At 42.2% G+C, this 22,073-nt stretch overlaps 7 protein-coding genes across 34 annotated transcripts in view; 3 read left to right on the top strand and 4 right to left on the bottom strand.

The window, feature by feature from the left end:
• mnb (minibrain) overlaps positions 1-2,043 on the bottom strand; it is a 28,007-nt gene extending 25,964 nt beyond the window's left edge. For 2 of the 10 annotated variants that reach the window (XM_086836850.1, XM_086836859.1), the window contains exons 1-2: positions 1,910-2,041; positions 860-1,038 (exon numbers count right to left, since the gene is read on the bottom strand). The gene's annotated coding sequence lies outside the window, so the exon portion shown is untranslated. Of the gene's footprint in view, positions 1-859; positions 1,427-1,909 lie in introns of those variants that run through there. The other 8 variants (XM_086836854.1, XM_020952667.2, XM_086836852.1 and 5 more) reach the window with 7 other exon arrangements.
• Positions 2,044-2,310: 267 nt separating this feature from the next.
• Positions 2,311-5,844, bottom strand: Larp7 (La related protein 7). 2 transcript variants are annotated; one of them, XM_086836849.1, is made up of 3 exons: positions 5,436-5,844; positions 4,079-5,376; positions 2,311-3,192 (listed from the first exon to the last, which is right to left on the bottom strand). In XM_086836849.1, exons 1-3 carry the CDS (start codon positions 5,707-5,709, stop codon positions 3,169-3,171), a joined length of 1,596 nt encoding a protein of 531 aa, XP_086692975.1. In that variant the 5' UTR covers positions 5,710-5,844; the 3' UTR covers positions 2,311-3,168. The 2 variants fall into 2 exon arrangements, with proteins under 2 accessions (XP_086692975.1, XP_020808347.2); XM_020952688.2 differs by lacking the exon at positions 2,311-3,192 and having other exon boundaries at positions 3,289-5,376.
• On the top strand, positions 2,388-3,442 carry amx (TM2 domain-containing protein 3 almondex). Its single transcript, XM_020952669.2, has one exon. It carries the CDS (start codon positions 2,388-2,390, stop codon positions 3,216-3,218), a length of 831 nt encoding a protein of 276 aa, XP_020808328.2. The 3' UTR covers positions 3,219-3,442.
• Positions 5,845-6,066: 222 nt separating the features above from the next.
• SWIP (strumpellin and WASH-interacting protein) lies at positions 6,067-10,256 on the top strand. 2 transcript variants are annotated; one of them, XM_020952702.2, is made up of 9 exons: positions 6,067-6,237; positions 6,293-6,798; positions 6,868-7,089; positions 7,146-8,240; positions 8,295-8,553; positions 8,810-8,964; positions 9,023-9,449; positions 9,513-9,724; positions 9,781-10,256. In XM_020952702.2, the coding sequence occupies exons 1-9, from the start codon at positions 6,213-6,215 to the stop codon at positions 10,219-10,221; spliced, it is 3,342 nt and encodes a 1,113-aa protein (XP_020808361.2). In that variant the 5' UTR covers positions 6,067-6,212; the 3' UTR covers positions 10,222-10,256. The 2 variants fall into 2 exon arrangements, with proteins under 2 accessions (XP_020808361.2, XP_020808362.2); XM_020952703.2 differs by lacking the exon at positions 6,067-6,237 and having other exon boundaries at positions 6,661-6,802.
• Positions 10,257-10,277: 21 nt separating this feature from the next.
• On the bottom strand, positions 10,278-12,569 carry Cyp1 (Cyclophilin 1). Its single transcript, XM_020952704.2, has 2 exons — positions 12,243-12,569; positions 10,278-11,196 (listed from the first exon to the last, which is right to left on the bottom strand). The coding sequence occupies exons 1-2, from the start codon at positions 12,498-12,500 to the stop codon at positions 10,771-10,773; spliced, it is 684 nt and encodes a 227-aa protein (XP_020808363.1). The 5' UTR covers positions 12,501-12,569; the 3' UTR covers positions 10,278-10,770.
• A 743-nt stretch (positions 12,570-13,312) lies between these two features.
• Positions 13,313-15,298, top strand: LOC110184250 (uncharacterized). Of its 2 annotated transcripts, XM_086836848.1 has the most exons (7): positions 13,313-13,499; positions 13,561-13,749; positions 13,821-14,034; positions 14,254-14,427; positions 14,601-14,742; positions 14,797-14,966; positions 15,027-15,298. In XM_086836848.1, exons 1-5 carry the CDS (start codon positions 13,481-13,483, stop codon positions 14,623-14,625), a joined length of 621 nt encoding a protein of 206 aa, XP_086692974.1. In that variant the 5' UTR covers positions 13,313-13,480; the 3' UTR covers positions 14,626-14,742; positions 14,797-14,966; positions 15,027-15,298. The 2 variants fall into 2 exon arrangements, with proteins under 2 accessions (XP_086692974.1, XP_020808370.2); XM_020952711.2 differs by having other exon boundaries at positions 14,601-14,966.
• On the bottom strand, positions 14,833-21,867 carry LOC110184248 (phosphatidylinositol-3,5-bisphosphate 3-phosphatase MTMR4). Of its 16 annotated transcripts, none has more exons than XM_086836839.1 (15): positions 21,431-21,867; positions 20,675-20,798; positions 19,596-20,602; positions 19,340-19,530; positions 19,084-19,279; positions 18,765-18,950; positions 18,540-18,704; positions 18,348-18,483; positions 18,181-18,286; positions 17,822-18,120; positions 17,181-17,736; positions 16,934-17,087; positions 16,747-16,851; positions 16,360-16,562; positions 14,833-15,215 (listed from the first exon to the last, which is right to left on the bottom strand). In XM_086836839.1, the coding sequence occupies exons 2-15, from the start codon at positions 20,784-20,786 to the stop codon at positions 15,023-15,025; spliced, it is 3,609 nt and encodes a 1,202-aa protein (XP_086692965.1). In that variant the 5' UTR covers positions 20,787-20,798; positions 21,431-21,867; the 3' UTR covers positions 14,833-15,022. The 16 variants fall into 16 exon arrangements, with proteins under 16 accessions (XP_086692965.1, XP_020808365.2, XP_020808364.2 ...); XM_020952706.2 differs by having other exon boundaries at positions 18,345-18,483; positions 21,780-21,859; XM_020952705.2 differs by having other exon boundaries at positions 18,345-18,483; positions 21,717-21,857.
• Between the last annotated feature and the right edge of the window lie 206 nt (positions 21,868-22,073).

The raw sequence follows: 22,073 nt of genomic DNA, 5'->3' as shown, positions 1-22,073 counted from the left end.
AACGGATTTGAAACAAGAGCAAACAGCTGTTTGAGTGCTTTCCCCACCTCTCTTCATATTATTATTATTATTAATATATTTGATTTAATTTTTGAAATTCTTTAATAAAAATATAATAAGGGGTCGGCGAGCGGATTACATGTGCAAGAGCAGCAGGGTTGCCACCTTTTGCAGCGCTGTTGCGTCGTTGTTGTTTTTTACAGCTATTTTAGTGTCGTCGCTTCTTGAAACTCGAAACGGACTAGAGAGAGAAGGCGCGAACCAAAGAAGAGAACAGGAATGGAATATTGCGAGTGACAGAGAGCAGAGAAAGGGCGCGCGCATTTGCAGACTGTTAAGCGAGAGAGAGCACAACAATTATTAAAAAAAGTATATATGTATATAAAAGAAAAAAAAAACACTGGGCCATCAAACAAATTAAATTATAATTCTTGGACCCTCAATTAACACATCAAACATATTTAATTAAATCGTTAAAACCGCCACAAATGAACAAAGAAGTGCGGAAAACAAAGGAAGTAATGGGACAGTCACGAGTACCTATGCAGAGAGAGGCATGCTTTACTTGAACTTATAATTTCTAACCGATTTCGGTTCAAAAATTCACAAATACCCCCCATTTCCAATTGGATTCGCTGTTGCAAAGCCAAAATGCCGGCAAGTCTAATTGGCTTGCCTTGCTACGCGTTTCTAGCAACGACCGTCGCTGACGCCTCTCTGTTTCTCTTTTGCCCTCGCCCTCTCCAGCAAACACTCTCTTCCTCTTACGTTCTCCACCTCCTTTTCGCTGTGCTCGCTTTTCAACCTAACCAAACAGAAAAACAGAAGAGAAAAGCAGCCAGTAAGAGGGCTTACTTACATTTGATTTTTCCTATGCTGCCGCTGATGCCGTTGCTGTTGTTGTTGTTGAGCTTCTTTGCATTTGTTTTCAATGCATTATTCCACAAGGTGCTACTGCTGCATTTGTTGTTTTTGTCGATTGTTGCAGCTGCCGTTGTTGTTGTGGCGTTTGTTGTTGCCACAGAAAAACATGTTTCACTTTTGGGGGCAAGAAGAAGAGAGGGACTTAGAGAGAGGGACGTAGATATGGATGACGCTGCTCCTGCACACGCACACCAATACACAAGCACACAAGCACACACACACGCACGCACGCTGCGAGAGAGCTGGGCAGCGAGCGAGCAAACAAAAAATTTTGCCGTTTGCCTTTTTTCCCGATACTTGTTGTTGTTGTTTGCCGTCGAAGTTTTACTAAAATAAACCGACTTTGCGCTAGACATACACTAATTTACACATTTCGCAATTCCAAGTTAGATTTATATTTAAATCACACGCCCCGAGTGTTTGTATTAGTGTTTTTTTTTAGCGATCCGACGCTGAGTGATGGACGCGACGCTAGAGCTAGAGATTGCGGAACGGCGATATCCCGGATTCATCGATACTCGTGCACACTGTACGATAAAACGATAGTATCGCAAGAGGCAATGTTAGAGGGTTAATAATCCAGTAGATTTAGTTTGAATTCTGATTATTCATTGCGGCGGCAATACAAATTAATAGTATTAATAGTTTTTAATAACACGAGTGCTATTTACTTTCATTCATTCATCAGAACATTTGAGAACATAAAAAAAAAGTATTTAATTTGCATTTTTTGAAATTATATATTATTTAAAGTAACCTTTTCTAAATTCATTTGACCATGATATTTTACATTTGCCGATCGTTTACCTCTTTATTTATTACAAGCCCAACGCGACCCCTTTTAAAAACTGTCACACACAGGCCCTGCAGCACGCACACAAACACAGCACACACGCACCCAAGCATACACAGTCAGCAATGAAATAGCGAAAATGCTGTCCGTTGAATTCACTCGGTTTCTTTCAGTTATTTCACTGTGGTTTACCGATTTCTTCCGGCTTGCAATTATTCGACGGCAGTGCGTGCCATTTTCACTGATGGATTTGATTTTACGAACAATCTAATCCATTTGGTAGCCACAATAACAAAAAACTAGGGATGTGAGAAATGTACCAATATACCGATTACTTTTAGAAGTATTAATACCGTGATATCGATTTAAATATACCGTATACATCGATATTTCAGACAGCAAAAGCGTGAAATTGGGTAAAATAAAGTTAGTTTTTCACAAAATGTGCTTCCATTATAAACATTATATTGAAAAAGCCCCAACAATGACTTTCCCCATGTACCAAAGGAAAGTTTCATTGCAGAACGTTTTTTAAATACCAAAAGCAGCGGGAATAAACAGTCGTCTCGGCCTGGTATTTTTCCCTTGATGCAAAACGGTCACTCTACCGCTAAGACAATAACATCGAAATTGCTAATCCTAGTTGTTTTATACGTATTATTCCTACAAAATGCCCGGCCAACGTCAATGCATAGTGGTCAACATGCGCTCCGCCATCGCTCTGATCGTAATCTTTGTGCTGACAGGGATTAGGAACAGCGAGACGGCCAGCGGTGGGAACCAGATGGATCTGTCGGATGCGAAAGGTGATCACAAAGATAATACGAGTAATAACAATGGCAATGGAAATGCCAATGGTAATAGCAACGACAACGAGGTGCACATGACGCCACTGGTCTCCAAGAACGGCGGTGGGAGCCTGGACAACACAACCGCCCACAGCAGCAGCAATGGGAACAACAATAATATGCTGTGCCCATACGACAAGGATACGCCCTGCGAGCGCCTGCAGTTTCCATGCATTCGGTGTGCCTACAACAATGCCTGTTTGTATGGACGGGATGTGAACGTAACCTGCGAGATCATCGGGAATGTGCAGTGCCAAGGCGAGCGGAGCTTCCAACGCCAGATGAACTGCAGATACTGCTACCAGACGGAGATGTGGCAACAGAACTGCTATCAGCACGCCAACTGCAATTCCATAGCGGATAAGTATTATCGCACCAACTGCACCGTGCACCAGGATGTACTGTGCCTGGGCAATCGCTCCTTTACCCGCAACCTTCGCTGCAACTGGACGCAGGGCTATCGCTGGAGCACCGCCCTCCTGATCAGCCTCACCTTGGGCGGCTTTGGGGCCGATCGCTTCTACTTGGGCCACTGGCAGGAGGGCATTGGCAAGCTGTTCAGCTTCGGGGGACTTGGCGTTTGGACGATCATCGATGTTCTGCTCATTTCGATGCATTATCTGGGCCCTGCGGATGGATCACTGTATATATAGTTTGACTTTAAGGGGGGGATGGGACTAGAAGATGGGTAAATTCTGGACGCCAAAAGCATAGACTAAAAAAAATGTTTCCATTATTGTGTATATTAAAAATAATAGGTAATAACTATTTAATGATTACAAGATCGTAAGAAAATGTGTTAAATAATAGGATTGAACCTTCGGAAGGTTGCTGAGATGAAGTGAAATAAATATATGATTCAATTGTAAGTGGAAAATGCAATTCTTTGAAACCAATTTATGCTGGGAACAAATTTAGATATGAAATTATTTTTTTTAAAGCCCTCTCTTTCTAATTGATGAAATATCTTATAGAGTTTCTACACCAGAAGGTGTTATTTCAGACCCTTAAAAGTATTAGCATTAACATGGTATTTTTATAACCATTTTTTCGATAATTTAAAGTTTAAAAAACGCAAAACTCAGCCAAAAATGAATTAATTTTAATTTGGAAGCTGTCCTGTGTGGATCAGACTAAAATTATAATACCCTGCAAGGGTATATCAAATTCCACCTTCATAAAGAAGTATGGTAACAGCAGTTTTTCGTATAATTCTGCATATTTATTTTATGGTTTAAAAAACAAATCAGACTGTTTGGTTTTTTAGGTGTTGGTAGAACCAACAGCTAACAACATCCAGGTCATGTTATCACTCAATCGATGGCACCTCATCGTCACCATCATCAAACTTAATGTGCTTGGCCAGCAGCGTGGAGATTTTCTCCCTGCCACGCTTCTGCTGGACACGCACTTTCTTTGACAGCTTCGCTTCGCGATCCTGCTCGATCTTGCGCCAATAGAGCGCTTCGGGCTGGCCACGAAGCACTTTTAGTTGACGCTCTGCACAGCTCACCTGTCGTACCAACTCCTCGGCGGCCACGGGTGTGGCCAAGCGCAGCTGGGCCACCTGATCGCCTTCCTTGATGTCCACATACTTGATATCCGGATACTGACGCATATCGGCCTTAAACTCCTTGACATTGGTGCAGGGCTCGAGGAGAGTGCATTCGACAATTAGTCCGGGCTCATATTTGAAGAGGGGCGTACGTTCCTGGGAAGGCTCCTCGGATTTAGTGGAATCTACGCCGCCAGCGCCATAGAAATTCATGTTCATCTTGTGCACAGCCTTGCGACGCTTGACAGGCACTGGCACTCCATCGCCGGCAGTCCCGCCGCTAGCTCCAGGTTCACCAGCACCGTCACTTAATACCTCCGCATTGGTTTCCTCCTCCTTAACGGCTTCTGGCTTTGGCTGCGGTGGATTCGGGTGACTGTGCGTGTGATGATGGTGCTGATGCTGATTTTGCGGATGATTCTCACGCCACTGTTTGCTCTTGGCCTCGCTGACAAGACGACGCTGCAGATTCAAGTATTTGTTGCGCAAACTGCTCCAGCTGGTCTTGGGCAGAACCTTGATCTCCAAGGCACTGGGTTCGATGTTTGGCTTATCCACAATTACCTTTTTCTTGCGCTTGCGACGTCGCTTTTTAGAATCATTCGCCTCTGCCTTACCATCCTGCTCGGAAGCTTCCGCTGTGGCTTCCGCATCCGTTTCGCTGGGTGATTCCTCTGCAGTCGAGACTCCACTGGGCTGCTCATCCTCCAGCTTGGGTCGCTTCGCTTCGATTCCTTCTCCTTTGTCTAGAATTTCCCTTTTTAGGCTTCTTTTGGGCGGATCTTCTGGCTCATTGAGCTCTTCCTGGTGCTCCTGCTGTGGTTGCTGCTGCTGTTGAAAGGAGCGCACGCTGGCCAGCTCACTTGGATCCGTTTCCGAGGAGAGCACACCATTAATCTGATCAAAGGCCTTAACCGCCTTCTCCACAGAACCGGCTTTCTCGAATTCAATGAAGGCAAACTCCTTGATCTTTTTGGTGCCAGGATAATGGGGCAGGGAGACATAGGCGACCGGGCCGTATCGACTGAACACCTCCTTCAACCAATCGTGGCTAGCATTTGCCGGCAAGGCCTCAACATACAGCGTCTTATCGTTGACATCGCGCTGCTTCGGTAGTTTTGTTTTTCTTTTTACCTTCAGACCCGATTCGTCCAGTTCCAGGAGCTGTGAATTGCTCAGCGACTTGGCTATCTGCTGCACATCCAGGGTGAGTGTCTTGATTTTGTTAAAGGTGAGAAATATCTCCAGCGGCACATCTAAAAGAATTCCATTCAGAGTGACACTTGGCTAAAGGTTAAGAATGCTGGCTACTTACAGGGATCCTGGTCAACATAGCGTCGTAGGAAACGATCCTTACTTAGGTTAGCGTCACCGAAATAGAACTCCATCTGGCTGCGGATGGAGTTTAACAAATGCCGCTTACGTTTTCGTCCTCCATCGCGTTTTGTTGGTGTCGTGGTCTCCTCCCCAGCGGTCTCATGGGGCTTCTGTCCCGCTTGCTCTGTAGAATCCTGAGGATTTTCGGTCTCCAATTTGGCGGCGGGCTCCTGGCCCTCGCTCTTTTCCTTCTCGGCGCTTTTGGCAGCCATTTTTGGTTGGAAATTCTGTAAATCAATGTAATTCCTTTTAGTAGTGCAAATTTCGCCGCTTCCAAAGATGTGATAGTGATGACAAGTTTTTTGCAATGTGTGTATCGATATTTCGATAGGTAGTTTTAAAATACTACTTTCTAATTTACTTTTTACATGTATGTATAATTAACGGGTTGTTAAACCGTATAGCCCAGAAAGAAATCTAAATCTTTAAGTTTTAAAAAAATCCATCTGAACATTATATTATATATTTATTCATTTTATGGATTTTCTAGAACAGTCTATTTTCTTAAATTTTATATATCTTTCGAGAGCAGAGACTAATCGATATTTGAAATGTACGTTATGGCGACCATTCGATTACTTGTGCAATCGATACCAATTGCTAATAAGAGAATCAAAATAATAACAATAAAAAAGAATTTGTTCATCTTATCTACAAAGGGCGGATCATATTACTGCGGTTCGTGGTAAAGCCAGTTATATGTAATTCCGCAAACATGAAACAGGAGCAATCCCCATTGTGTACGTATAGAAACCCGATAGATCTATGAACTGTGATTCATTTTTTTTGTCACAGCAATTTTTGCCGAGGATATCCTCAAGAATTATGGATCGTTCATGGAGGAGCACGATGATAAATTGAAATTGTTAAGCAACAAATTGCCCATTTCCCAGCCCTCCGACAGCGTTTCCCCCATCTCGATGACGCCGGTGATCGAGCTAAACGTTGGACGCAACGAGTCGTCCACCGTTTCGGAGATGAGCTTCGAGGAATCGGAATTGTTGGCGAATAAGACGCTTACAACGCTGGCGAACCTGTGCAATCAGTGCCGAGATCTAGCCCATACGGCAAGGCAATACCAGTTGGCTTTCATGTTCAGTGACTTCCGACTGTTGGACGATGTGCGAAGTACCCCTTCATCGGATGGTGCCGGCCTGGAGGGGCCGCTATTTCGCATGAGCGGCTCCATGGAGTTCTTCTGCCAAGTGTTCTTTCTGCTAAAACGCATCGTTGTAGTACTCCAGAATCTGTGGCGACAAATATCATCCGCGGCTGACAGCGTGCCCGTATCCAATATATTCGTAAGTAAGATCCAAACCATTATCATATTTGAATTAGCATATCCTAAGTTATGTCCTCTTTTATTGCAGACCGTATTTGATTGTATGACGGAACTACTGGAGCATGCTGTAGTCTTCAGTGAACTGGCGATTCAGTCAAAGATTTCGGTCAAGTGGACGCTGTACAAGGAGTGGCTGGTAACCCTCTCCAATGCTGGACACACCGCGGACCGGTGTTCTGGCTTTGAACTAGCTGGTTTGCGGACGTCTCTGGCTGAAATCGAGAGCGTAATCGCGGGAAACCTCTTTCGGGTAACGGACAAAATCAACAAGTTTTGCTTCCGCAGTAATCCATATTTGTTGCTTAGCATCTTCTAGATAGCCTGCTGGATTTGAAGAAGCAGTTCAACCCAAAAGATGTGAGCTACATCAGTCAGCAATCCAATGCCTATATCCGCAAGATGCTTCTTCAAATCGATGGAAATCAGAACAACGAATTCGTGAACTTGGAAGAGCCTAAGCACTTGATTCGGCTTGTTGCCTTCGTGGCGGTACATCACGAACTGGGCATCCAAATTGAGGCGAAATTGGTGCGGAATGTCACCGATCTGGTTAACAGGCATCACCGTTTGCCCCTTAATCAAACTGTTTACTGGTCACCCGCTGCGTTCCTGGCGCAGCATGCCAAGACCCTGATGAAAACCCCAGCCAAGCCTGTGGACTTCCAAGGAGTCAAAGCGCATAGTTCGGTTTTGGAGAAGATGAAGTCCAGCGACCTGAAGACCTGCCGACAATTGGGCGTCCAAATTTCGTTATGGTCGATCAGCATGCAGCGAGTACTTGATGCCGTTGTCTTTGGACGTCTAAAGACATTCTCTCAATTGATCCTCAGTGGTCAGTCATATGCCGAGCAGGTGACCCGCCTGGCCGACTCGCTGGTTAATCGACACATGGCTCTAATGACGCCCCTCTCCAAGACCGATTGGTTTGTGTTGTGCCGCCTGTTGCAGTATCTTAAAGTGCTTCAACGGACGTTCGAATCGAACCAAATCGACTTTGTACGCTTCACCAGCTCCCTGATTCAGTGGCAGAAACAGCGAGTCCTGCATTTGCTCCAAACGACAAGAAAAAAGATAGTTGACTTAAAGCTGCTGCAGCGGAAGGTTAACTTTCTCTCAACCATGAAGCTGGCGGAGAAGTCGATACTGGGTTTTCCAAGCAAAAAACGTTTGACCTTCATAGACCTGGCCGTCGGTGAATTCCTTGACAAGGATCGCATCCTGCCCGCCGACAAGCTAAAGGTCTTTCCATCTATCCTTCAGCGAGCCAACAATCTCAATAGCTTTGGGATCGATATGCGGCAGCAGTTGGATTCCTCGAGTCTGATATATAACTACTGGTTCCTCAGCACTTCCTTGCTCAAGGAGTTTACCGAGCTGCAACACAATCCTTACGCTCTACAGGTAAATAATGAAGTCCCTTGCCTGTGTCACGTCTTAATTTCACTCCACTTATAGAACCTTGTGGCTGTGAGCCATCATTTAAACAAAAGTATGGCCATCTTTGGAAGCAGTGAGCTGTCTTCGCCAAAACCATCGGCCAATAGCCTGATGATTGAGTTTCTACGGACTCACCTGGAGTTGTTTCTGCGCATGGAGACCCTGTCGCATCTGTTCCAGAGCCAGGAAAATCCCTTTCAGCAGAATGCCTTGGACTATCGTCATTGCATACATGCCGCGGCTGTGGAGTATAGAGGAGATTACAATATCATACGAGGTACAGGGGATTTAATAGTGTTTTTGGGTTATTATTAGGTTAAAAGGAAAGCTCGTAAATTAAGATTTTATATCAAAAAGATGGTATTCGGGTAATGCCCACCATTATTTACACTTTTACTTGCAGTTCACGTTTGTTTGTCCACAATATTGTTCCCATATTGTTTGTTTGTTTACCTTATATATCCATTGAAGCTTATTTGTTTATATTAGCTGAAGCCTTTTGTTTATCCATACGTCATCCTTCTTGCCTTCAGATAACCTTGAGAACTACTTCACGGCCACATTCTATAATCTGACGACAATTGCGCCGCATGACTGGAAAACGTACGAGAAGATGAGACACTTTGCCAGCAAGGTTCTGCATCTGCGTCCCATTGACGACCATTTACCCAACCAGATCATAGATCAGGTAAGATCCGGCAGAATCTAATGGTTCAATTTATAATTAATGTGTTTTTAACTCACAGGGCATTGATGTGCTGCAGATTATGCGGAATATCCATACATTCGCTTCAACTTATTCCTACAATATGAATCTCCAGTTGTTCGTGGAGACGTACAGCAAGGGCAAGCACTTGGACATTATTGGCACTCGGCATGTGGCCAATTCGGTGCAGACACATGGCTCCGGCATTATAAATACCACGGTTAACTTTATCTATCAGTTTCTGCGCCAGAAGTTCTACACTTTCTCCACTTTCCTGCACGACGAGCAGATCAAATCGCGTCTGCTCAAGGAGCTACGTTTTCACGCGGAGCACAAGCACAGCAAGCCTTACCAATCGTATCCGTACGAGCGAGCCGAGAACTTTCTCAGGAAGATTAGGAAGCTGGGTTTCGCCAACAATGGCGAGACCTACATTGATTTGTTTAGGAAAGTCATCACTCAAGTGGGTAGGTGTCTTCCCTTTGTCTTTCTTACATGTGTTTCATATATATTTTATTTATTTCCGGTAGGAAATGCCGTGGGCTACGTTCGTCTTCTGCAGGCGGGAAGCAAGAACGCTAACTATAGGAGTCGCTCATATATGCCCAAGCTAGGGAGTCACTTTAGTGCGGAAGAAGAGCCCAAGGGACTGATGGACGCCACTGCGAGCTCAATTAGGGAATACGAGAAGAGTGTGGGTCACATGAGGGAATGCTACTCTGGCAATACAAATTATTTTAAGGTAAGTAGTGCAAGGTATAAGCTTTAATTGGATGATAATCCTGCTATCCATTCTAGCTCCTGGTGCAAGGCTTCAAGCCATTCCTTTGTAATCCACACAATCACCATTTAAAGACATTCTTTCTCATCACACCGGCACTGATCATGAACTACATTGACTACCGGGTTAAGGAGAAGCTGAAGATTCACCAGAAGGACCTCTCGAAGTTGTCGCTCTTCGAAGATGGCTTCGCCGTCGGCCTTGTTTACATCCTGAGCATGCTGAATCAACAGAGCGAGTTCCATGAGCTGGGTTGGAGTCAAACCACTGCCCAACAGCTTAGGGAGCAGCGCGCCAAGGTGCGAAATCTGCTGGCTGGCCAGCAGGCAACGGCGACGCCAACGAACGAGAAGCTATCGCAGACAATGGCCATCACCGAGCACCATGTGAATGCCTATGAGCATGAGTACAATCTCTTGTACGCCACATTAAGTAGCTCTGAGATATTCTTCCAATAAAGTTATTACAAGTTAAGTTTAATACTACTCCCCAACACAAAGCATTCTCAATAGAGTTTCCGTTTATTTACTTTTCTTTATTAAGACGAAAATACAATTCCGATTCCGGTACATATCGTAGAACATTGTTATAGAACATTATGTTGGTAATTAACGCTTAGGGGAAACAACGCTATATGGGTTAATTTCAAACGCAATGGATCTAACGCTGCTGCTTAGTGGGAATGTGGACGTTACAAGTTTGAATTCACTTTCACTCTCCTAACCTGCTTGCAGGCTTTGCTTCTTTTCTTTGATTTCATTTTATGGAATTTTGGCCCCCATATACAATTGATTTATCATCGGCCAGAAACCCAGAATGGGAGGAATATAATATATTCAAACATGTCTCTGTCTCTATTGAAAATATTTTGTATTGTATTTCGTAAGATTACAGTAATTTGTAAAAAAAAATCATTGTTGGGAAAAAGAGTTGCAAATGCAAAATGGTTTTTCTTCTTTTTTTTCGCCTTAACATTACGCTTGTTGCATGAATCGCCATCATCGCGCTTAGAGAGAGCCACTGTTGGCCACCATGATCTTCTTGGAGGTCTTGCCAGACTGAGAGCCATACGATTCGATCTTCTTGACCACATCCAGACCCTCGACAACCTCACCGAAGACAACGTGCTTGTTGTCCAACCAGGCGGTCTTCACGGTGCAAATGAAGAACTGCGAGCCGTTGGTGTTGGCGCCCGCATTGGCCATCGACAGGATGCCGGAGCCGGTGTGCTTCAGCTGGAAGTTCTCATCGGGGAACTTGTTGCCATAGATGGACTTGCCGCCAGTGCCGTTGTGGTTGGTGAAATCGCCGCCCTGGCACATGAAGTTGGGGATGACGCGGTGGAAAATGGAGCCCTTGTAGCCGAATCCCTTCTCGCCGGTGCACAGAGCCCGGAAGTTCTCGGCGGTCTTAGGCACAACATCGGAGCGCAGCTAAATGGAGCAACAGAGATCGTGGGGAGAAAGCAAAAGGGATATCGATTAGTATGCAAATGAGTTCACACGCCACCGCAGATAAGAAGGGAAAATCAATTGAGGTGCACACGCACACATGCGTTCTTGTCCCCAGATAGATATATGTACATAAGGTATGCACGTGTGTATATATGTATGTATGTATGTACAGCCAGAAAAGTCCTAGGCGGTTGCTTTGCCGGCAAATTGACCGCAGGCGCCCAAGGCTACTAAAAATACAACTCGACGGCGGCGGCGCGCAATGCCAAACTTTTGTCATACCAAAATGACCATATGTATATTTACTGTATCCAATTACATCATCAGCGGAATTAATCTTAAGTTCATTCTTGCAAACGGGTTTACTAAACTCTCATGCACACCGTGAGACGCGGCGTGAGTGTGCTTGTGTCCGCTTAGAGGTTATGTATGCGTGTATATGCGCACACGCATACAGCCGCACCAGAGAAATGTACACCGCACACACAAAGATGTACAAGCGTATACATACAAGTATATACCGGCAAACGGCAAACACACACACGTTTGCCGACACCTCAATTAAGTTTGAAAAAATTCCACTGCATATAGCGTTGTGTCTAGGAACCGTATTTCATACACAGATGTGCATGATGATAGCATTCAATGTACATATGGGGAGAGTGCACCGTCATACGATTACTCATGTGCATGAGTGTGCACGGAAAGTACAAGTTATACCTTTGCGCTTTACAGCATGTCCCGCAAGTTCAAAGGGACAAGTTGCAGAACTTATTTAAAAGGCGTGAAAATCACATTTTTCTCACAATTGATCTGAAGATGATGTTAATTATATACACATAATAATGCATTCACGTATACACACATACATATATACTTTCAGCGGCAAAAAGGGCGATATAAAATCACGTGTTTTCCGCCCCTTGCACATGTACTTTCACAAACTTATCAAAAAAAAAAAAAGAAAAAAGAATCTTATAAAAAAAAAAAGTGGTTCGTTGCTGCATTTAACTAATTAAACTCACCTCCATGGTTATCCTACCGAGGGGCTCGCCATCGGCGGTCATATCGAAAAATACCCTAGGCAAAGTACTCATCTTCGACGCTCTCGAATATTCGCGAACAAGCTGAATTCCAAATTGCAACTGACCTCTGTTCACACCGCTTGCTGACGAAGCTAGGGTTATAGATTTTCTTGTTAAAATGGCGGACTCCGCAATGTGAAATGCCGCTGACGAGTTGTGCCGAAAGTGGCGAATCAGAGTTGCACCGAAAAAGACCATCGTGTATGACAACGTGTGCGATACTACATACACGATGTTGGCCGGGGGTTCGATTTGGACGTTGTGTTATATCACTCCATAGAAGAAGAACAATTAGTTATTTTTTATTATAATTTAAAAAATTTGCAAAAAATAATATACTTAAAATTAAATATATAGAGTATCTTGCTTTAGGAATGTGTGGATACGCATTTATTTTTATTAAAATTTACATTTTTGAGCTCACCAAAACGGATCTTGTTATTCGAAAGTATTGCAAATAATTTTTGTGGAGTTTATAAAATCACACAATTTCAAAAATTCATTACAAATAATCGTTGGCTTAAGAAATCTTGGCCTTGTTTTACACATTTTCAAACTCCCGCTTTGAGAAATATGGTTGTTGGCCATCAAGAATGTACCTAACGTAAATGTTATCGATATATAGAGGTTCAAAAAAGAAAGATTGAAATACTTTTACTATAGTACATATATATTAATTTTTCGTTTTTCGAAATACAAGTAGAATTTTAATTTAATAAATTTATTTAAAAGTCTTATAATTGTCGTTCAAATAATTCCACCATCTCTTTCAGGGATGGTCATTAATGTTGCCGCGTTGCCATTCATTCCAGAAAACCAGGGCTCCATGTTTTATTTTAACGATATTTCTTCAGAAGGCAATTCAAATTCAAAATTTAGCGCGCTCAACCTGATCATAAATAAAACTTGCACGTTTCTAGGTTTACAATTCCAAAATAACAATCACATAGGCCATGGACTTTTAAATTCAAAATGAAAATAACATTCCATACAATGCTTAACCAAAATTCAGTGTGCTTCAGATATTAGTCGAGTAAACATCAAAACAGAATCATCCAAAATCATTCTAAATTTCTATAAATTTTTTCTTCAAAACTCATTTATTTTTATAGTTAAAAATTTCGTGTTTCCTTTACATATTTTTGCATTTATTTTCACTAAAATTCGAAAACTTTGGCATGTCTAGGGCAGTGCGCGGTAAGTTAATAGTTTCGAATAACTTTGAAAAATTGACTTATTATGGTTATCTTATTTGAAGAAAACAATACCTCGATGGTGGAGAATGCTTCTTCTACGGACATCAGTCCGTCCTTGATGGTTATTCCGTCATATTCTGAGTTGCAGCAGGAGCGATCCATGCAACGTGTCATTGCGCGTTCCAAAAATGTGTCGACTCAGGAGGACCGCTTCTGGACATTGCGTACAAAGTCGATCTACACGCAGACATGTAAGCAGCTCTAGTAGTATCAATCAATCTCTTGAAAAACTTGTACATAAATTATTTCACCTCTGGTTTAGCGATCAGTTGCATTGACAGAGTAAAGGAAGCAAGGTATCGCAAACAGATTGCCCACCAGGATCAGATTATCTCCACACTGAATGATAAGCTGTTAAAAGTCGAGAAACTGAACACCAAACTTCATCTCCAGCTGATTGAGAGCAGCTTTGCCCACTCGGACAAAGATCAAGACATAGTCAATCTGAAGTCTGAGCTGGCGAAAGCAAATAGCGAGTGAGTTTACTTGGATATAAACTAAAATGTAAAATATTTCAAATTTAACAAAGTGCAAGCGTACACAAAATAGCTTTCAGATTGCAAGTCATGCTTCTTCTGATCTATTTAATATCTTTATAAAATTAAGTCCCCTAATTTAATTGTAAACTGTAAGGATATACAAACTTTAGCTTCCACAAGTTCCTTTCTTTATTTGTATTATTTTTGCCTCTGTAGATTAAAAAAAAAGGACATCTTTTTGGTGGATTACAACCGGGCCAAGAAAAGCGAGTCAAAGATGGTCGCCCAACTGGCCAAACAACATTTGATTATCGTCAGATTAACCCAAGACCTGAATTCATGCAGAAACTATATATCTCTTATGTGTAAAAAAATTCCAAAAGAACTATTGTGAGTAGATGCCAATTACTTTTAAATTTAAATCAACAAAACATTTTTAAAGCATTCAATTTTAAAGTTAATTGTTAATGTTATTTACAGACTATTAACATTTCTTCTTAAGTATTTTTCTTTAAACATAAATTTTGTTAATCGTATATTTTTTACTCCATTATTCTGTGCAGCCGGGTTGCAGGCTGCCGAAAGTAGGCACCGACCATTTATGGATATATCTACGTTCGTGCTTAAAGTTGGTGCTGTTCTGGGTTAACGACGACGACAAACTTGTAAATCTCCAGGATATACAGAAACAAACCAAAATTTATTGTAGGGCACCCATTGCGTTTCAATTAATATAATAATTTACAATCGTTTCCATAGATCCATATACAGATACATATAGACATATATCATCTATACACATATATATATTTCCAACAAAATCCTATAATTTCGTGTACTATACAAACGCACAAAGGAATTTTTCGCTATAATGGTGCTAACACAGAGGCAATAAATATTGTTCTTGAGTATATATGTTATTATATATGGTATGTACATATTGATACAACAGAGGAGTCTTAATTGAATTAATTGGAAACAACTCTTAGGAATCTGCAGAGGACCTCGCCCTCGACTCGGCTTCAGATGGAACAGCAGCAGAAGCAGTGTACTCCTGGATATTGGTTGTGACTGTCGTGTAGCAGGAACCGCATAGCCTAACTGGGTTGAATAGCTTTTCGTATGGCAAGGGCGCCCAAAACTCCGAGCAGTCAGCACAGAAAATTTCTCCACATGATCTGGAATCGAAAACATAAAAAACAAACCCTGAATTATAATTTGAAAATATTTGATCAATGTAAATTAAACTTATAAAACTATAGTGTGTGTTTGCGGTTCAGTTCTTGAATACTTAAATGGGGGGAACACCACCACGCCTATATATTTATATTTATATTTAATAAAATATCATAAGAATTTATGTAATTAGGTTAGAACAAGCTCTATTGGCTTTATTAAAATGTACTTTTAAGTAATACACGCTACGTTTTTATTATAAAAATAAACATTTAATTGTCCTTTTCCCTGAGTTTCACATTTTCTTGTCGACAATTTTGTTAATATTTTATTTTGACATCAAATTTAATCTGCAAGAAACAAAATAAATTGAAAATTAATTTGTTTATATATTAAAAGAAAAAATAGAAACAACACAGCAAACCCAATGCGATCCTTGTTTATTAGTTCATAAAACTTACCTTATAAGTATTTTGTTTTTAACACATCACATTCACATCACTGGTACATAAACGAAAACGTTGCTTTATATATTATTATACACAGCACAAATCGAGTTAGCTTTCTTTTAAGAAATAACACTGAGGCATCCAGTTTAACCTAGTGAAAATTTCAGTGTTTCTGACTATATTCTTGGCGTTATTTAACCGATTTTCAAGTGGTGTTCCCCCTGAAGCTTTAAGAAAAGTAAACAAACATTTAAAAAACAGGAAAATAAATTCTACATTCTCCCAAAAAAATTATTTTTTAAAATTATTTTTAAATGAAAGTTCGACAAAAAAAGAGTTCAAAGAGCAGAAAATATTGATTTCTCAAGACTGTTTTGCTAATACATAAATAAAATTTTGTAATTGATAAATTTCTCTTTGATAATATTGAAATGTTACGTTTCTGTTCGAAATTTTGAATTTTGATATATCAAAGTTTAAGATATTTTCGATATAATATTGAGCGCGGCTTTTCCACTTGATATATGTACATTTGGAGTACAAAATTGAGTTGAGTTTAGTATTAGGTTCAGATTCGTTAGGATAAGAAAAATATAAAAAAAAACATAGTACTATTTACGTTAAGGTACAAACTGTCTACAAATTTAGATGTGTTAATGTGGAACTGAAGAGTCAATAGAATCAAAGGAATGCGCACCGACAATGATGTTTTCTTCGTCCAAGCCAGAACTCAGTTTGACAACTAGAGCAACGTGAAACGGCATGATCTGGTACCCAGAGGACACTGGAGGCTTTTTTCTCTTGGATCAGGGAAGGGGCAAACGATGGGGGACCACTACGTTCTTCGACGGCTTCCCATGAACACGTTGAAGCATTTTCAACTATATCCGATCCGTTTTCCTATAGGAAAGATTTATATGCAATATTAGACGACGACAAAAAATGTATGAATAATATTAATTATTATCTCTGCTTGACTTGGTGACCATATGTATGTATTCCTAATATATATCAAACACTATCCTAACTCTTCCACAAATTATACGTATTATGTGTAAAGTCTTGTAGTTAAATCTGTATTTACATGTTCCACATTAGTCGAAACAATGCTGTTGCAACTGGGACAGCCTTTCTCCAACAAAGCCAGCCGCATGCCGTGTATTTCCCGCAACAGAATCTCCTCTCGCAGCTGTGAAAAGGTTCAAGAGAGATTCAGTCGAGTCAAAGCTAAATTCGCACTAGAATGTATGAGAGAGGAGAGAGAAGCTTACCTTGTGGTCTTGAACGATCTGATGAAGTCTTATATTTTGTTCGCTGAGGCCGTGAGCCAGACCATCGGGGCAGGATATAGTGAACTGTGCTCTCTCCTGAAACGGTGTCGGTGGCAACGAAATCAACCCGGACGACGGATATTGGTGATGTGTGCTGAAAGTATAAAGATATGTTGAGTTACCATTTATTTATTACCACAAATCGGATATTTGATTTACATCTCTAGTATTTCTATCACTCACTCACCTGCCGTTTTCTCCTGTGAATTTCATGTGCCCCAGATCGCGACTATAACTTGAACCGAAAGTATTCCTACGCACACGACCGCCACCGCCGGCTCCCACCAGCGACGGTACATCGAATGGTGAAGAATGGCCCACGAATCTCTGGAGATCAGGCGACATGTATAAGCTTTCATCAGCTACCGAGCTACCATTCGCATTTGCATCCTTGTTTAGATTCTCCTGCTTGCAGCGGACCGTGATGTGCGCATTCTGCCTGGACACATGCAAGTCTAGGTGATGTGGAAAATGGTCTCCGCCTCGCTGCCGCGCAACTGTTGGCTTCATGTGAACCCGCGGCAAATTGTTATAGCTCTGACTGATTTTACTGCTTTGGACGCCGCCACCGTCGACCGATTTTGGTTTCTTATCGCCGCTGTTATCAGTGTTGTCCAGTGGCGTTTCATGGACCCCGCCAATATTTTCGGTTTGGATCAGGGTGTCGGTGCTTGTTTCGACTGTTCCATGCCACAACAGGGCATGGTTTGTACCTTCTGTTTTTGGAGGAGCTGGCTGCCGATCTGTAAGCATTATAATACATTGTTAAATTTCATATTAGTCCTATAGCTTATTAGTTCCTTTTTTAAGATATTATTTATAGCTTACCTAAGGCATGGACAGTGGATCGTCCAGATCCAGGAGGGATCAGTTGCTGTGTTGCTTCCTTATCCAATTTATCACGGTCAGAAGGGGCTGGTATACTTTGGTCGCTATAGAACTGTGGAATGCTATTATCTGCTGGGCCCTGCCCTGTTTCGGGCGTATCCGTAACATCTACATCACGTTCTTTGGAGTCTTTCACATTACTATCCTGGACATTTGCACAAACGCTTCTATTGTCCGTCTGGTCTGATCGTATGTCGAACATGGAGTTGCTATTGTTCACGTTGAGGCAATCTGTGACACTGCAATTATTTATAATTATTAATATTTGTGTATTATAAGGTCATTTAGATTGTGGCTACATGGATTCAACTGTAAGGTTCGGATCACTTGATCTTCTCGAAATGGTGCTTTGTCCCAGCTCATTCGTTGTTAAGTCTTCCGAAGATCTGGTCTTTGTCATCGTAACTGCAATATATATAGAAATTAGTATATATTAATCATGAGAAAACTATGCAAGACTCACCACCGTTGTGGGCACTGTTTGTCTGCCTTTCATTGCTGTGCAGTGATGACAGATCAGTTCCATTTTTGTTGCCTAAACTACCAAGGTAAACGTCCGACCAAAAATATAAAAACCGCACACTGTGTGCTGGCCAAAGAACCTAAAAACGATAATAATGGAATCATAATCATCATGGGAAAGATCAACAGTTTATACCTTTTCAGTCTCATGCTTATAGAGAGGATTTCTATACATAGTTTCCGCTAAAAATGGCCACACTGAAAATGTTCGATCGAATACGGAATTCTCAATGCGTTCCCTAAGCGAATTACATAGGAACGTGCCAAATAGACAGGACAGCGAATGTTGCGCCAGTTTAATCTGTAATTAATGGGTTTTGTTAGATAAGTTTAAGCCAATGCGAAACGGGAGAATACTTACCAAATAGCCTATACTAAACTCAAAGCTGCAGGGATACTGCCTATGGATTTGGTGAACCAAATCCAGCCATTGCAGGAAAACAGGGCAACGCTCGTTGACCTCCTCCGAGTTGGGACCATTGCCAGAGCGATCGGCAAACTTATGACCGAAATTAAGCCACTCACGTTCGACGAGAACCCGAAAGCCCTGTGGATAGCAAATAGAACAAAGGGAATCAATGAAAAAGGGAGAAACTACTCTGATTGCACTTCAATTGATTTGAGGATTTGTGTAGCGAGTCTTTGCACTTTTGCCATCTAACATACTCTCCGATACATACCTCAACCGTCCTGTAGTAGGGATCCAAGCAGAGTTGAGCTGTTGCCACTATCTGTGGCGTTCGATCCCATCCATCAGAGCAGTGGACAAGAACCGGGCGTCCGTTCTTTTCGATGGTATGCACAACGGTCATTGTGGCGCCCAGTAGACCCGAAAGGTGCTGCATCCACATCGTTTTCTCCAGCTGACCGTACCAACTGTTCAAAGTTTACAAATTAATTCAGTCATTTTTATAGGATTCTCTATGCTATACTCACTTCGGATCATCCGGCGAGGAGGCGCACAGCTGGCGGACAGCATGGAAACTCTTTCGGATTGCATGAATGTTGCCCAAGCTCATAAACTCTATTTCGGCGCATGGATAGTACTCAATACATTCACAGCCTCCGCCACGGGCCCGATTCGTGACTGCCGATGTATAGCTTCGAGCATCCACAATTAGGATTTTCTGAAATAATAACAATATTAATTAATAATATTCCGAACTAGTGATTTTTATAGATAAAGACTTACCCTGATTTCATCCAGAGTGAGTTCCTCGTGCGAGGAATCTTCTAGCGACGGTGAACTCTTGCCTGATGAATTTGATGGACAATTGTTGGTGGTGTCCTTGGCGGCGCCTTTGGTTTGATGGATACTTGAATTTGCATTTGCATTCGCATTCGGGAAAGCGGAATGCCTAGTGTGTTCGCCCCTGTCGAAGGCACAGGCATCGGCCAAAGCCTTCAGCAGCTGTTCGTCCTTAGTGTTTCGCCATCCCAGCCAGCCTACTTCCGGCTGACTGCAGCGAGCCAGAATAGCACCGGATTTCTGATGTCGCCAGACCACCGCCGGCAAACGGCGTGATCCCCGGAAATTGGCCACATTGTGAAGCATTTCGTCGGTGATGCAGCAGGGCACCAGCAACTTGGGTGGATACGAAGGGCATAGCTTGAAGTCGGCATTTGCTGTGGAGATGCGCCAAGAGCCCTTCAGGTCGAATCCCAGACGCGCAACCTCGTTCTTGAAGTCGCTTTCATACCGCACCGATCGCTGCAGGCGGCTGCTTTCCGAGGGCATGGTCTCGGCAGGATCGACTGAAGGCATCACTGTTGCTGTGGGCACTGTGTTTAGCTTTGCAGAGCCATTCGCCACCGGTAGCGCTGGGCGCTCCTTGCTAGTCAGGCCGTTTTCAATGCCATTGGCTGTAGTTCCATTCGTTCCAATGGTGTCACAGGTCCAGGAGTAAAAGGGAAACGCAAATAGCGTCTCCAGCGTCTCGGGCACACCGATGAGCAGATGGATGCGACGCTGCCAGTCCGCACATTGCTCTGCTGACTGGAATGAGCACCGCACTGTGCTGGCGTCCTTGCAGTTTAAAATCAGCTGAAACAGGTCGCGAACCTGAACTGATTCGATTAATCCCAACGGTACGTACGTCTCGAAGCCGGTTGACTTCTTCGAGAGATATATGCGGTAATTGGACAAGGCGAGAACGCCATCATCGGTGCGTCCCAGGTACTTTATAGACTCGCCAGACACTGGATGGGGGAACAGTTGTTGTTAGTAAACTTTATGGGTCTAGATGGGGCTACTGAGTAGGCTAAACTTACGCTCTTGGAAGGGCACGAATAGCTGCGAATCTTCCTTCTCCATTTGTGATTTTGGATACGATTCGGCGGCACGGATAAAGCAAATTGACGGAGGCGGCGATCCATCGGACATTGTGTGAATCGGCTGAAATAAGACTGGGTATGTAACTTGTATACGGAATATCGTGTTTTGTTTGCTTATATTTAGGGGGACCAGGCCTGGCAAGGCGATCTGAGTGTCATTGGAAATCCGGTTATCGCTCAATATCCATCGTTCAGCCACCGCCTGCCCCGATTACGTGTGACGCATTGTACATATTAAGACTGCGACTGGAACTGGGACTGAGACACAGAGCCTTTAAAGCGAATTCACTCTACATATGTTGGATGTAGGACGACTACGACGACGACGGCAACGACGACAATCTGCCTTCGGTGTGATGTATGTATGTATGTACATACATTGTTGAGTGCACATACAAAGGCATACACATCACTCGCTTAGTGTGCCTCTGTGTGTTTGCCTTTATGGAAATTCAAGCACAACCAACACTTTTAGAACAAAATCGAAGTTAATATTTGAGTGTCGTGGTGGCAATATAGATAATGCGAATGCATATATGCATCCGTTTATGTGAACGCACACAGTTGCTGGGATGTACGTAGAGAAGGTGCGCAATACATAGATCGTCACTTGTATGTATGTATGTATATATACAAATAGATTATCGTAATTCCATAACCAATAAGCGGAGAAAAACTGTCGAATTATCGTACTTGTTGGAGCTTAACAAATCCTCGCTGTTTGAGTTCTCAGCGTCAAGCGGGCAGCAGAAACAAAAGCAGCAGCCAGTATGTTGTCATAAACAAAATAATTAAACATTAATGCGTGTGTAGCGAAGAAGAGCAACAATAACAACACAGTACAATCGTCACATATGTATGCACACACATTCGAGGTCCACAAAACGATTGGTCGGAGTGGTATGTAGCTTCGGAACTATTGGCTTGGCGTTTATTCCCGTATTGAAAACACTATTCGCTTATAACTCGCTCTATTTACCACCATAAAATCCATAAACGTCAGCTATTATAAACAAAGATTCGCAAATATTGATGCACATACATATGTATTCATTTACACTTTTTTGTTTCCATTTGGGATTATTACTATCGGTAGTTGGTATCGTTATCGGTATGCAACAATCGATTTCGATATCGGATATGTGGCCACATTAATAAATAATTGAAGATTTTTGTTTTCAATAAAATATACTTGTTTAGTAATTTTAATAAACAACAATAATCATGTATGTAATACTGGAAATTAGTATATTTGTAAGTGGGTAACAAAATACGCAATAGCAATATTTAAAGCAAACTTACGAAAATACACTGCTGGTGTGGAGTATTTTTAGTA

This window comes from Drosophila serrata, unplaced genomic scaffold, assembly GCF_035046125.1.
Source record: "Drosophila serrata isolate PLE 108 unplaced genomic scaffold, ASM3504612v1 contig_293, whole genome shotgun sequence".
Lineage (NCBI taxonomy): Eukaryota > Metazoa > Arthropoda > Insecta > Diptera > Drosophilidae > Drosophila > Drosophila serrata.
Note: the sequence above shows the minus strand (reverse complement) of the source record. Positions and strands in the feature narration are given on the sequence as shown.